Here is a 16517-nt window from a genome sequence, read left to right as displayed (position 1 = left end):
ATTATTACAGCGGTATTGTTAAAAAATTAAGGCTATAACATGTTAAAAAAATCACCTAAATCGGACAACAGGTTTAGGAAATTCGAGACATCAAAAATTACCCATTTTTAAGGTGGTGCGTTAATTTCTTGGAGAAGCGTATAAGAGACAAAAATAGCAGATTTTAGCGCGATACATGAAAGTTACATCCCGACGCGTAGCGGAGGGATGTAATCATGAAAACGCTGAAATCTGAATTTAGCCCCGTGTACAATACAATATTTTTTCTATAACTCGCCAGAAACACCAAAAGTTTTAACAATTTTGCCGGAAAAAATAAAAATAAATAAAACAACAAGAAATAATCAGAATAGAAATAGATTTTACCCCTAAGAATAAAATGTGTCGTTTCAGCAACTAACAAAAGTCAGCAAATTATGACATTTCAACTTAGTTATAGAAAAAATAAATTATTTTCTTAAATTGTATTTAAACATTCATGCAATTACCTCGTTAGTGATGTGGTACTCAACAGAACTCTCGGAGCCTCCATGACCATGGAGCCCCAACAGATCAACTTCCACTCTTCCGAGCTCGTCGACTTGCTCAAAAATAGTGTGGAACCTCATTTTTGTCTTGGTAGAAACACAGAAAGCGACCAGCAATCGCCTCAGCGCAAACTGATGGTGCAATGAATAAAGCTGAACTTGAACTGATTGTATGACGAAAAGACAGTCACTTTTGTATCGCTATGTGTTTGGTTTAATTGGAAAGATAAATTACATTCTTGTCAGTGTCCCCCTGACCCCTCCTGGTAAATAGATAGAGCACAGGACCGGGGGACATGGACGATATTTACGAAAATATTTACACTACAACCTGCTATATTTATACAATAGAGATAAATATAATAAATATTCCTAGATTTTGTCAACATTTTTGAAATGGACATCATTATCACATAATTCAAACATACTCAGGGTATTATGTAATTAACTATCTTTCTATTTATTTTTTTTATGAAATATTTTTGGATACTTATGTCTTTCAGATTCGCAACTATTTTCAAAATTATATTTTTGTTAATGATATTGTCGATATTAGAAGCAGTGGCGGCTCGTACCACTTTAAGAAGCTAGTGCCAGAACTCGGGCAGCCGCCAAATTTTTTAGTGACGGATTCACGATATTTTCAAAAAAAGGTATACTGACAACAAAAATTAAAAAAAATATGCGCGGATACTTTTATCTTATGTATCTTAAGTTTATTGATCTGAGGCAGGGCCGGACTGGCACATACAAAAGGCGCCAACCCAAATCCTAAAAAAGGCGCCAGATCCTCCCCCCCCTTATTTACATCAAACTTTTTTCAAATCCTAACGCATGTATTTTCAAGTAACGCTATAATAAATATTACTTGTGATTTTTTAAGTTTATGATCCCCCCCCCCTTATTTATATCAAACTTTTTTCAAATCCTAACGCATGTATTTTCAAGTAACGCTATAAATATTACTTATGATTTTTTAAGTTTATTTTAATTTAAATCCATAAAATAATTTATTATTTTTATTGGAAATAGTAAATTATATTAAGATGCCATAAAAATATAGCTTCAGATTCCCAGTATCCCTTTTACTCCGTTACATTTTTTGGTGATCTCTGGAGATTTAAAACAAATTTTTGAAAAATTTGAGTAATTTTTCAACTGCTTCTATAGAGGAATCTACTGGTTCAAAAACAATTAACAAACATCATGATTGGTGTTCAATATAAGTCATTTTCTAAATTTTTTCAAATTTTTAGAGCGCTCTAACACTCCATATAATAGAAGAGTAAACCTAGATAAAATATCCGCAACCACACGGTGTCAGACGATCCGTGCCTGAGTGGTGAATGACCTAGATCAGACAGCCGCAAACGGAGCCCTCGGAGAACTGACGAAACCCTTTGAAATTTTAAATTCAAGCCTTAACGTGGGGCTATCAGGACCAGGTGGATATATTTAATATAGACAGTGATGCCAAAAAGGAATAAATACTGAGACAGGTTCGCAGTTATACTGGCAGCAGAAAATCTAACACATCAAACTCGTCTCTATAAGGGAAAATAGAGAAGGCAACACAAACGTCACAGTCAGACTCACGCGCATCGCAGCCAAAAAAGCACTGGAAAAAGAACATATTGGCTATAACTCGTGCAAGATACGAAAGAGAGACTGCATCTCCAGCGATTCTTCAGATGTCTACAGTTCGGTCATGGTAAAACCGACTGCAAGGGAGAAAACAGAGCGACCCCTGCTACAGATGTGGCCAGGGAGGCCATCAGGCACGAGAGTCCAGTAGTGAGGCGACTTTTTGCCTCACTTCAGTGCCCGGAGTATAAATGGGATGTAAATGATTAATAGCCATTAATCTTCCAATATCGGCAAGCTCTTATTTTTAAAAGATGCATATCGAATTTCTTAAACATTTATACCAAACATTAAAATGGCCACTTATTGCGCATTCTGACAAAGTTGCGTTTATACGACGCCCACGGCCATTATGAAACCCGGCGACAAGTGGCCGATTTTGACAGGTAACCGTTAACACAGGTTTTACTGTATTTACAGGGCCTAAAAAGAATCTACTGATTTCTATTGATTTTTTGAAAGCAAAACTACTATCCGCTGCAAGATAATTCGGATGGAATTCAGACAAAATATGTACAAAAAGTACATATTTTGTCGGAGTTTCAGCCGAATTATCTTGCAACGGATAGTACTGAAAGAGTAAGAACTGGCCTGGCAACCCTGTCTAGCAAAGCTGATACAAAGATTTAAGCTTATCAAATCTACTGATAAAACAATGGGCAATGGAGAAACCAGCTAATAAAAACAAATAAACAGGTTGTTAAATAAATCGAAAATTTCCAGCAAAATAAAATATAAAATAATAAGAAAAAAGTAAGGTTATAAAGTAAATTCTTTTTTTGCTCCTGAAGTTGCCGCAAACGTGTCACACATATAGAACTATACGTAAAGGCCCTGGGGTCGTGAGAGACAACTACCTAGTCGGCCAGAAAACTTATGGGCGTAAATTAGTTTAGCATTATAACGTTTTTAAGTCGTTGCGATTGTTGAAAAAACTTAACTGTGATATGTAGTTGTCACAATAGTAATAACTTAGTTGCACATATAACTAAAGGTATTACTTAACGTTGTAACATGGTAATGTTAGTCGGGTTAGGGGTCGTTGGCCGAAACAACTGAAAGTCCACTGTGGCAACGTTATATACAGTGCATTTGTTTGTACTGACAACCAATGCGTCGAAAAATTGCTACTTGGGTTGACAAGTTGTATTTTGTTGTACCCAATGGCTTCATTATTTAAGATTCAGGGGCGCAACAATGGAGAGTAGAAAACTACACCTGTCTATTATAGGCCAATTGTGGGATGTAACACTGTTTGTATCAAGTATCAGATAATTAAATGGCTTAGATGCAACGCGCAGCTTACTCGAAGATCATTTTTATAATAGAAACAGCGGAAATTGGTACCCACGAAAGGCGCCCGAATCGTAAAAATTATCTTCGAGTGAGTCGCGCATCGTATCTAAGCTATTTACCTATTATAATAGAAACAGCGGATATTGATACTTACAAAAGGCGCCAGAATCTAAAAATGATCTTCGAGGGCGCCGCGCGTCGTGTCTAAGCTATTTATTATAATATAGACTAATATAAACAGCGGATATTGATACCTACAAAAGACGCCAGAATCTAAAAATGGTATTCGAGGGCACCGCGCGTCGTATCTAAGCTATTTATTATAATGGAGACAGTGGATATTGATGGATATTGATACCTACAAAATACAAAGGAATCTAAAAATGGTCTTCAAGGGCGCCGCGAGTCGTATCTAAGCTATTTATTATAACAGAAACAGCGAAAATTGATACCCACGAAAGGCGCCCGAATCGTAAAAATTATCTTCGAGGGCGCCGCGCGTCGTATCTAAGCTATTTATTATAATAGAGACAGCGGATATTGATACCTACAAAAGACAAAGGGATCTAAAAATGGTCGTCAAGGGCGCCGCGAGTCGTATCTAAGCTATTTATTATAACAGAAACAGCGAAAATTATTGATACCTACGAAAGGCGCCCGAATCGTAAAAATTATCTTCGAGGGCGCCGCGCGTCGTATCTGTGCTATTTGATTATTATCTGATACTTGGTAAAAGTTTTACTCTGTTGTACCATCTGGCTTCATTATATAGGTTTCTATAGCAGTTTCTGTTTCTTCATTAAGTAGAAACAGTTTTTAGGGGAATGGTTGCCACATAGTCTTTCTGTAAAGGTTAAAAAAATTTTTTTCAGCGTTTAATTTTTTTAATGGATATATACTAACGAAGGCAAAAGGCGCACCGGCCCGCTGGCCGGTGGGCCGGCGGCCCAGTCCGGGCCTGATCTGAGGTGCCAAGCAATTGTCCAAGCAAGTTTGCCTGAACTTCTCCACATATTGTGAGGCGCATCTACGCTCGTCTGGTGATGCGAATCCAGCTGCCCGGTACAGTAGGGGTAGAGGGGTAGGCTTCATGCAACCGGTCATTATTCTACATGTTTCATTTAACGCCGCGGTGACTTGTTGGGCGTGCCTAGATCTACCCCAAACGGGACAAGCATATTCCCCTGTTGAGAAACATAAGGCCTCAGCTGTTGACTTTAAGACCTGAGGGTTTGCACCCCACTTGCTCCCTACAAGTTTCCGGAGAAGGTTGTTTCTCGTAGAGGCCTTTTGTCTTGTGCTCTGACAGTGGAATTTATACGTTAGTGACCGGTCGAGTATCACTCCAAGATATTTGGGCCTATCAGTATGTTCCAAGCGTTGTCCTTCCCAAGAAACATTCAGTTTTACATGCGCCAGATGATTGTTGAGATGGAATGCACATACTTGGGTTTTTATAGGGTTTGGTTTTAATGAGTTTTGTTTGTCGTAAGTTGACATCATGTTAAAGCCTCTTCCATTGTCGACTCCACTTGTGTGAGTGTTTTCCCCTTTACGGCGATTCCAAGGTCGTCAGCGTAAACAAAACTCTCAGTCTGAGGGTGCATTGGTTGGTCGTTGGTGTAGATGTTAAATAGGGACGGCGCCAGAACGCTTCCTTGAGGTAGGCCATTTTTTTGGGTTCTCCATCTGCTCTTCTTTCCATTTAGCACAACGTATAAGCGTCTATTACACAATAGTGATCTAATGATATTTACCAGGTCATAGTCAAGCACAGTGTTATAGATCTTAGTTAGCAAGGTTCTGTGGTTTATAGTATCATAGGCCGCTGTGAGGTCTATCAAGGCTACTCCCACTATCTCTTTCTGTTCAAATCCCTCCTCTATGTACTCTGTTAGGTTCAGCACTTTGCACTTGGCCTGTGCATGATTTACCTGGTCTGAAGCCTGCTTGTTGTGGGATTAGTTTTGCATCTAATTTTTCCTGGATGCGGTCAAAATGAGGCGTTCATACAATTTATACAAATGACATAGCAGAGATATCGGACGGTAGCTACCCGGTAGTTCAGGGTCTTTCACCCCTTTATATATGTGTCTAAGGATTTTTCGTTCAAACGTACCTAATAAGTTCTCATCGCTTTTCGTCAGGGGACTATAGGGGGATACTCCTTCTTAATACAGCTTACAAAATATTTTCGAATATCTTATACTATGGTCGCTTGAGTGCACATTCAGAGGAGCTTCTTAGCGAATATCAAAGTGGTTTTAGACCTGGTCGATCAACAACAGACCAGATCTTTGTACTAAGGAAAAAAACCAATGAATTCAATATCGACACATACCATCTTTTCGTAGATTTTAAATCGGCCTATGATAGTGACCTAAGAAATAAATTGTATGAAGCCATGGATGAATTCCCCATCCTCGATAAACTGATAAGATTGATTAAAGCTACAATGCGTAAAGGTGTTTGCAAAGTCGAAATACAGGGCGAACAGAGACGTGTGAAACGCATGTTGAGTTGCGACAGGGAGATACGCTAAGGCCTCCTTTTCAACATAGCTCTGGAAAAGGCTGTCAGAGATGCCCTAATAGACAACAGAGGAAATATGTTTAATAAATCATCGCAAATTTTGGCATATGCAGATGATATAGACCTAGTTGCCCTAACAACACGCAATATAGAAGAAATATATACCACCTTCTCAAATACAAAAAATATAGGCCTGCAAGTAAACGAGGAGAAAACTGAGATGATGGCATCAACATCCAACAATAGAGCCAAAAACATCGGTCACCAATACACAGTTGGTAACTCTACCTTTGAAGTGGTGGATAAATTCACATACTTAGGCTCCCTGATCACCAAGGAGAACGTCATGACGGAAGAAATCAAGCGAAGGATAATCCTAGCAAACAAGTGCAATTTTGGACTGAGTAGACATATGAGAAGCCGATACTTAAGTCAAAAACCAAAAATAACCATATACAAAACCCTTATACAATCAGTGTTGACATATGAATCGGAGACATGGACCATCACCAAGGCAGATGAAAAACTTCTATTTATATTTGAACGAAGACTAGAACGAAGACTGAGAGGACTATTCGGTGGCATCTGTGAAAATGGTGTATACCACAGATATGTATAAACATATATTTGGTACACACGTAGTATCTCTTATAAGAATAGGAAGACTAAGATGGGCAGGACACCTAGCAAGATCACAGTAGAACAACCTTCCTAGAAGAATCCTTATGACACAACCTGTGGGAAGTAGAAATAGGGGTAGGCCAAAACTCAGATGGAAGGATGGTGTAGATGAGGATGGGAGAAAAATAGGCGCAGCGAACTGGCCACGGTTGGCAATGGTTGGCAATAAAGGCGAGGAGAAATCTATAGCAAAAAATTCCTTACATACATTTATGACGTACATCACTGACCAAATCGTTTTCCTGGAAGTTGAAAATTTAATACTGCAATAAAAAACAGTATTAATCTTATCTCGAAATAAATAATGTCTCCATATTACGGTCGTCCTAAAATAGCCAGTTCATCTCTGGCTTTAGTAGTGTTGTTGTCCCCTCGAGCCCCCTATCGAGGCGTGTCTTTCAATCAATCTAAATTGAAATATCTCCTTATTCGCGGCCTTCAAAGACAGTTTACATCTCAAAAAAATCCGCAGTGACATTACCTACCTTAAAATTTAAGATGTTCTCGATGTTAAACTTATCAAAGTGTTGACAAAAATGTATTATATCACAATCAAGAAAGATTATCCTGTAAAATTTGGATATAAACAGTTTAATTCCTAAAGTCTTACGTAAACAATTATATCTGCGTCTTAATTTACAAAATTTCCATTTTGGTTTTAGGTATAATACATTCCATGTCAAATCACTCAGGCAAAAAATTTTGGATCTCCGATTTGTCTGAAAATTGGTATATAGCTTCTGCGGGACGTAAAAATAAGATATTTAAGGTCAAAAAAATCTTATTTTTTTCTCAAAATGTGATTTTATGCGATTTTACAGTGATTTGGTGTTTATTTAAACAAATTTGCATTTTCTGTCGTAAAGTATCAATGAAAAACATAATATTTTAATAGAAAGGACTCAAAAATGTCATTATATGGCATTATAACAAGTTATTTTGAATCAAAACAAGTTTTTGATCAAATTTTATAGTGTAAAAAACGTTAAAATACCGTTTTTTACATTTTCCTCCATTCCCAAAATACATCATCATCGATTTGGCTGAAAATTTGCCCACAGATATCCAAAAGATAGAACTTTAAGTGGTTAGAAGGATTTGAATTATATTATAATGCCAAAAAAGTTACATGCAGTAATAACAGACTCAAAAGTATATATTAGTCCAGTCGGGATAGCATTTGACCTTGAATGCCGAGCTGCCCAAAATTTTATTTTTCTGATCTTTAAGGGAGTCAATAGTAGCCTAAATTTAAAATCACGAATGAATTCCTCCGTTACGTTAGCCGCCATCTTGATTTTAAAGGAGAACCTGTTTGGCTCAATATCTCCGCCATTTTTAACTTTTAGACAAAAATAGTAGGAACTGAAATTGTTCCAAATAAATCGTATTTACAATTATTACAATTTCTTTTTAACAATTTTTGTCGTGAGGTCGATATTTTCGAGTTAATTTTACTTACAGTAGACGCCTATATTTTTGACTATAATATTGCATGTAACTTTTTTGGTATTGTAATATAATTCAAATCCTTCTCACCACTTAAAGTCCTATGTTTTGTCTATCTGTGAGCAAATTTTCAGCCAAATCGATTATGATGTATTTTGGGAATGGAGAAAAATGTAAAAAACGGTATTTTAACGTTTTCTACACTATAAAATTTGATCAAAAGCTTGTTTTGAATCAAAGTAACTTGTTATAATGCCATATAATGACATTTTTGAGTCCATTCTATTAAAATATTATGTTTTTCATTGATACTTTACGATAGAAAATGCAAATTTGTATAAATAAACACCAAATCACTGTAAAATCGCATAAAATAACATTTTGAGAAAAAAAGAAGAAGATTTTTTGACCTTAAATATCTTATTTGTACGTCCCGCAGAAGCTATATACCAATTTTCAGACAAATCGGAGGTCCAAAATTTGTTTTGCTCCAAAATTGAGTGATTTGAAATGGAATGACCCTTTAACTTAAATTTAATTAGGTAGTAAATTTCCTCTAAGTCTTGTATTTGTAGGTTTCCACTTTACTATTTTCTTCGTTTGTAACTTCTTCTTATCTTAGTACATGCCCGAGCCATCTGCCATCTCAATCTTTAAGCCTTTATATTTATACCTATGTATCTTCTTTGGCCCATTTCTACCCAACTTTGTACATAGGCCTTCCTAAAATCTTTCCATACCTGTCTGTCCTTGGCTGCGCTTTTCCAGTGAGTTCCTGCAGCTTTTACAATATCGTCCTTCCATCGCATCTGAGGTCTTCCTCTTCCTCTTCTTCCTGTCCACGGTCTCCAGTTTTAGTCTAGTCGCAACATAGGGGGTCCCGTGGACACTTTTAGGTCGCCGCGATTTGATGGTGGTATTATAGGTTTTTTGGGTCGCTGAATCCAATAAAGGTGGCCTGGAAGCCCAATTGTTATTAACAAATTATGGTAAAATTAGGTGTTTTTCAGGAATTATTAGAAGCCCTGTAAATAAATTGATAGTGTTAAGGTCTTCTCTGGTGTATTTTTGGTCGTTGAATCGAATGCGACTAGTTGCGATTACTCAAAATATGTTCTTATATTGTTAATAACACAATAATTGTTTATTCGCCGAAAAGCTCGAAATGCGTTATCTACAGCAAGTATAATGTAGTCTTTTTTATAGTGTTTTTATACGCTAAAGCGATTGCTGCTAGTCGTGATAGCTTAAACCACGTTCCGACTTTGTTATTAATAAATTATTGCAAAAATAACGGTTTATATAGTACGTTTACTCACGGTTTTTGCTCTAAATTTTAAAAAACCACTTGGAATGACATGAAATTTGGCATGCACGTAGCTAACATGTCAAACAAAATAAGTGATATTGTGCCGATGTGTGCTTTTACCCTGGGGGTGAGTTTCACCCCTTTCCGGAGGTGAAAAAAGAAACCTTTAAAATACGTCCGGAATTGGATAAACTGATTAATTCTAAGCAACTTTTGTTCTATACAGTTTTTTCACTAAGTCAATACTTTTCGGGTTATTTGCGAGTGAATATGTTCATTTTTCAACAAAAAAAAAAAAAACCAAATAACTCGAAAAGTATTTACTTAGTGAAAAAACTGTATAGAACAAAAGTTGCTTAGAATCAATCAGTTTATTCACTTCCGGACTTATTTTAAAGGTTTCTTTTTTTAGCCCCGAAAATGGGTGAAACTCACCCCCAGGGTAAAAGCAGACATCGGTACAATATCACTTGTTTTGTTTGACATGTTAGCTACTTGTATGCCAAATTTCATGTCAATCCAAGTGGAGATTTAAAATTTAGAGCAAAAACCGTGGGTGAACATAGTATAAACCGTTATTTTAAGATATATAGGGTGTCCAGAAACTCTACCGACAAACGAAGACAGGAGATTCCTCAGATAATTTTAAGATAATTTAACCCAATTCACCTAGTCCGAAAATGCTTCCTAAGGGAGCTAGAACTCTTTGAAGATGGCGTCATGTAATTAGTTTTTCTTAAATACCTCCAGAACGCTTCTATTTAGAAAAACGAAAATTGGTATACATATTTACTTTCCAGAAATGAATCGATTCCATCTATTGCGAGTTTCTAGTACAACTCATAGGCGTCCGTTTTGGGTAGGGCAACGGTTATTTTATCGCCTAACTTTTTTGTCTTTAATTTTTAAGCATTTTTGACTCTGAATTATTTAATTGTGAGTTATTCTAGTACTAAAAGGTACTCTTAGTTTAAGTCGATAGGATACACCGTTTGCTAGAAAAATCGATTTGAAAATTTTTCGTTCCTTGAATTAAAAAAAAAAGATACAAAAAAAACTATTTAGAAAGATGAAAACTGGTACATTTATTTATATTCCAGAGATTAATCGATTTCATTAATGGCGAATTTCTAGTACCGGTCATAGACGTCCGTTTTGGGTAGGTCAACAGTTATTTTATAGCATACCTTTATTGTCTTTAATTTTTAAGTATTTTTGACACTAGATTATTCAATTATGAGATATTCGAGTACTAAAAGTTACTCTTGCTTTAAGTTGGTAAAATACATCGGTTTTTTTTTAATTTTTTTTAACTTTTTTTTCAAATTCCCAAAACTAAAAACTTTCAAATCGATTTTTCTAGAAAACGGTGTATCCTATCGACTTAAAGTAAGAGTACCTTTTACTACTAGAATACCTCACAATTTAATAATCCAGTATCAAAAATGCTTAAAAGTTGAAGACAAAAAAGTTATGCGATAAAATAACCGTTGCCCTACCCAAAACGTACGCCTATGACCGGTACTAGAAATTCGCAATGGATGGAATCGATTCATTTCAGGAAAGTAAATACGAATACCAATTTTCGTTTTTCTAAATAGAAGCGTTCTGGAGGTATTTAAGAAAAACTAATTACATGGCGCCATCTTCAAAGAACTCTAGCTCCCTTAGGAAGCATTTTCGAACTAGGTGAATTGGGTTAAATTGTCATAAAATTATCTAAGGAATCTCCTGTCTTCGTTTGTCGGTAGAGTTTCTGGACACCCTGTATAAAAGATTTATATAAAAAGACTACAAACTTACTGCGTATTTCGAGCTTTTCGGTGAATAAAAAATTATTTTGTTATTAATAAAATAAGAACATATTTTGAGTAATCGCGACTAGTCGCATTCGATTCAGCTACTAAAAATACACCAGAGAAGACCTTAACACTATCAATTTACTTACAGCGCGTCTAATAATTCCTTAAAAGCACCTAATTTTACCATAATTTGTTAATAACAATTAAACCCACCACATTTGGGCTTCCAGACCACTTCCATTGGATTCAGCGACCCAAAAAACCTATAATACCACCATCAAATCGCGGCGACCTAAAAGTGTTTACGGGACCCCCTATGTTGCGACTAGACTATTTTGTATTTCAGCATTCCATCTTTTATCTTCATGTCTCGCATTGTGATCCGCACATTTCCACTTTAACCCTGTTATAAATATATTCTGTTACATTTTTTATTTTTGTTTTTTCTCTTATCCATTTAATTGATTTTCTGTCTTGCACTTTCATTCCCAACACGGATCTTTCCATTTTTCTTTGAGTTATTTCTATTTTGTTTATAATCAACTATTTTCAATGGGAAATAAGCCACAATTTACTGCCACCGTTGCATTTGGTTGTCTTTTTAAAGACAGATCACATGCTATGATTTTTTGTGGCGGATATTCTTGAGTTGGGTTGATTTCATGTAATCAAATGAACTATCTTTTAGTAAAGTCGTCCCAGGAACACAACTCATCAATATTCGCAGTATCATTTTAAAGTCTTCTACTTTAAAATGTGTAATACAAGATGAGTCCGCGAATCTTTACCTGTGCGTCATCATTTAAAGCATACGAAATAAGTCGATGATAAATCAGAAATTGAAATTTACTAAACGCAACAGCAAGTCACTTACTGTCACTTGCTGTTGCGTTTAGTAAATTTCAATTTCCGACTTATCATCGACTTATTTCGTATGCTTTAAATGATGACGCACGGGTAAAGATTCGCGTACTCAACTATACATGTCTGAATTGCCGATATAAATGAGTCAAATTAAATAAATTATTAGAAGAATTTTTTACTAAGCAACAACATTTTTGTTTAATTTAGTATCATTTTGTATTTCGACAACGACACCCGACTTGGGCGTCGAAACCTTAATAAAATAATTTTTTTGGTAAAATTGTGGCTTACTTCCCATTGAAAATAGTTGATTATAAAAATGCCACAAGGAAATAGCTTCAGAACAATATTTTGTTTATGTTGGCCTTTGTTAATGTCCATGTTTCTGAGCCATACGTCAGAAGAGGAAGGATGAACTGGTCAAATACACGGGTTTTTTTTAGGTACTGTTGTATCTTTGTACTTTTTAGTATTCATTTTAACTCTCCAAACGCTGCCCACGCCAATCTGATTCTTCTTTGTACTTCAATTGTTTGGTTCTCTTTATTAGCTTTGATTATTTGACCCAGGTATATATATTCGTCTTCTTCTTCTTCTTGTAGTGCCTATCCGTTTCGGATGTTGGCGACCATCGTGGCAATCTGTACTTTGCACACTGCTGCTCTAAAAAGATTTGTAATGGTTGTGTTGAACCACGTACGTAGATTCGTCAACCACCTCAATATTTACGTAATCGTACATTAACACCAAAGCTTCTTTCTATTCTTTATTTTTGATGAATCTTTTTTAATTTTCTGTCTCAAAAAGTTAAATACTATTATAGAAGTCCCCGAATTGATAGACAGTGCTAGTTGTTGAAATATATGACAAATTTATTACCGTAATAATTCTTCTTCTAATTCTGTACGAAAATTGTTAAAGTAAATAATGAACTGGAATTTTTAAAGACAAGTTATCGCGTAAAATTCTGTTTAAATATTTGACTGTTAAACAAAGATAATTTTAATAAAGTGTAAAATGTATTTGAATACTTATGATATGTTCACAATATTTTTTTAATGTTCAGAGGTGGTTAATAAGGCCACGATTCTTATTTGGCCGTGGTTTAAAATGTTGATCGCCATTTTGGCGGCCTACAAGTAGAACTTTTTGCTATTGGTTTTCCTTACATGGGTATTCTTGGTACTACACATGATTTAATCAATGTCTGGTGTTTGCAGGAAGTAGGAACAACATTGATCTGTATTTTCTAAAGATCTTCCTTCTTATAGTTTTTTGTATCTGTCTTTTTGTGTTTTCTATCATCATTCATGTCTTACATCTATAATTGATATAGGTAATGGTGTTTTTCAAGACTTTAAACTTCGATTTCCTAACAATATAAGAACTTTTACAGTACCCTGTTAGCAGACCTTCTATAGCTATGAGTGTTTTCCTGTAAATGTTTTGTAATGAACTGCTTCGTCTGTCTTTGTCCTGATGAATTCCTCCACCATTCCAGAGATTTGTAAACTACCCACGTTCTTGTAGCCCAGGCACGTAGCCAGGAAATGTTCTTGAGGGGGGTCCAAATACAACTCAAATTTTTTGTGAGGTTAGACGGCAAGGTATTGAAAAAAATATTCAGAATAAATTTTAGATGCATATGCAAAATTTGAAAAAGCTATTTTAATATTTTAAAAATTGCAATAACAAGTTTTTACTACTTTACTAAGATATAACATCTATATGACGACAATCTCACCGTAGTAAAGTAAGTTGTTTTTAATAGCTAATTTCACCATTGTATCTTTAATATCATTTTTCTTCCCTGGTGATGTTAGTGACTACTAACGAAATATAGTATTCCGTAGAAAAGACACCTCGTGTTCTATTCAGCTATCTACTCAATAATTTTGGGTTATTTGATATATCATTATCCAGCCTTCTGCATGCAAAGTTGAACATAGGCCTCCCCTAATTTCTTCCAGTTCTGTCGATCTTGGGTTTCCAGCAACCAATTCCCAGCAACCTTTTTGACGTTGCCTGTCCATCGTGTAGGTGGTCTACCTCTACTTCTTCTGTCCATTCGTGGTCTCCACACTGTAATTTTTTGGATCCACCACCGTTCTCCATTCTGGCTACATGACCCGTCCAATTCCACCTCAGCTATGCTATTCGCTCTATGGCATCTGTGATGATTTGATATCTATATATCTGGCTTTCGACGTTCTAATGAACGGAACAAAGAGCCAATCAACTGAGTCTTTCGTTTCCCATCTTGTTTCTGGGTAAAGTTTTTACTCGCTTCATTGTTGAGAACGAAGGTTCTACACTATCCGTTGTGACATGTATAGTTGCCAATATTGTAAGGAATTTGTAAATGTTTAGAGAACAAATCTTTATTACAATGTTTCATTACGTGGAGAACTTCGGTATTTGGTTCCAAAGATGATATTGTATTACAGTTACACTATAACATATACGTATTCAGCTTTTATTGCTGCAAGGGAAGTGTCTCGGGAGTAATAGGCAGCCAAACTTTCTAGCACTTTTGCTTTTTCTGTAGAGGCAAATTCAGGTAAAAGAATTTGAAATCTCGTTTTTGCTAAATCTGATTTTTAAATTGGATGTAAGTTGATCCATACACTGAACAAAAACCGAAATAATTATAGTAAAAAATAATAACAATTACGTTCACTTTTTCAAAAATGTTAATAATAACTTATGGATAAACTTGCTGCCTTGGTACAAAAGCCGAGGAAGTTTTGGGAGGGGTCCGGACCCCATGGACCCCTCCCTTGGCTACGTGCCTGTTGTAGCCGTTCTACCCACTACCTTTGCAACACCGCAGAAGGGTTCCGGTCCACCGAATGGCATTGATGAGTCTTGCTTAGCAATTTCATCTGTTTTTTCATTTGTTGTTATGACCGTTGTTATAAGACCATAACCTTGCTACGGTCTCCTCGTTTATTTCGAGCCCCACATAATCCCATACTAACTTAGAATTAAAATTGACCTCTTCAGAATTAAGTGCCTTAAGGGGGGGTATAGTATTTTTGATTATTTTTTTATTGGCTTATTTTGATTGTAAATATTTTCAAGAGTATACCATTAAAATTTCAAGTTAATCCGAACAAAATTGACGGAGATATAGATATACAGTAAAACCTCCGTTAACCGAAATAATTGGGGGGAGGCCGTTTCGGATAACAAGAATTTCGGTTAAAAATAACATTATTTTCTGTATTCTTCTTGTATCAAATTACATAGTATTGTAACAAAATAATTATTGACCTACCCTCGTATACCAGCTCCCGTCTCCGCACAGACAGAACACTATCGATGTTTCGAGATACGCCGATGCAGCGCCGATGACGTGCAAGCGGTCACATGGACATAGCTGGAGATATATAGATATTTCTGGAATATCTGTATCGCATATATAAATAGGACATATTTGTAAATAGAGTTAGTCTTAAGCTAAAGTTTGTAAAGTAAACTTATATAAATAAAGTCGTATATAAATTACGAACCGCTAGTTTTATTGTAATTAGAAGTAATTACAGTAAATAACCGCTACAGTTGGTGTCGGTGTTCGGTTAACTTAGTGCGATATAAATAAGTGAATTACAGAGAGACTTTAAAAGACTTTTGAACTTTATTCGTCGGGAATAACCGGAGTGCGTTAATTGTTCGGTATTCGGAAAGACTTTTGAACTTTATTCGTCGGGAATAATTGAAGTGCGTTGATTGTTCGGTATTCGGAAAGACTTAGACATTTTGAAAAGTACGTGTGTGCCGACCAAAGATGTTGCTACAAGAACTGACCATAAAACAGCTCCGTGAACAATTAGAAGAGTACGAATTAGACAGCAGTGGGTGCAAGATAGTCCTACAAGCACGACTCAAGGATGTCCTCACGAAGAACGGAGATGACCCAGAGACGTTCCACTTCCAGTCAGCAGAACAAGTAATCTTATCGAAATTAAAAACTGTTTCTGAAACGATCAATGAAACTTCTAGAAAAAGCGACGATAAATTCGAAAATGTTGCTAAAAGATTCGACGAGACTTCTCAAAAGATTGATGAAACTTGTAGAAAAAGCGACGATAAATTCGAAAATGTTGCTAAAAGATTCGATGAGACTTCTCAAATAATTAAAGACGTATGTAGTCAAAACAATGAGAAATTCGAAAGTGTTTCGCAAAAGATTGACGAAACTTTTAAAGAGGTCTGTAGACAAAACAACGAAAAACTTGAAGAAGTTTGTAGACAGAACGACGAGAAATTTGAAGAAGTTTCTAGAACATTCGATAAGATGCAGAAAAGTGTAGAGACCGTAGAAGAAAAGATCAAACAACTAGAGAGCATGATAACCGATACAAAAGTACAACCATCAGTTAATGCAGCAGCGTTAGATCCTGTGGTGAA

The 16517-nt window shown here is 35.8% G+C and overlaps 1 protein-coding gene across 3 annotated transcripts in view; it reads right to left on the bottom strand.

The window, feature by feature from the left end:
* LOC114343821 (hexokinase type 2) overlaps positions 1 to 16517 on the bottom strand; it is a 170575-nt gene that overhangs the window by 115602 nt on the left and 38456 nt on the right. For 2 of the 3 annotated variants that reach the window (XM_028294765.2, XM_028294696.2), the window contains exon 1: positions 489 to 746. The exons of the other annotated variant lie outside the window; for it this stretch is intronic. In XM_028294765.2, coding sequence (XP_028150566.1) covers positions 489 to 608 — 120 coding nt within the window. In that variant the 5' untranslated portion in view covers positions 609 to 746. Of the gene's footprint in view, positions 1 to 488; positions 747 to 16517 lie in introns of those variants that run through there. 3 annotated transcript variants of the gene reach the window in all.

The sequence above is a fragment of the Diabrotica virgifera genome, chromosome 5 (genome assembly GCF_917563875.1).
Source record: "Diabrotica virgifera virgifera chromosome 5, PGI_DIABVI_V3a".
NCBI classification, from domain to species: Eukaryota; Metazoa; Arthropoda; class Insecta; order Coleoptera; family Chrysomelidae; genus Diabrotica; species Diabrotica virgifera.
This window is presented reverse-complemented; position numbering and strand designations above follow the sequence as displayed.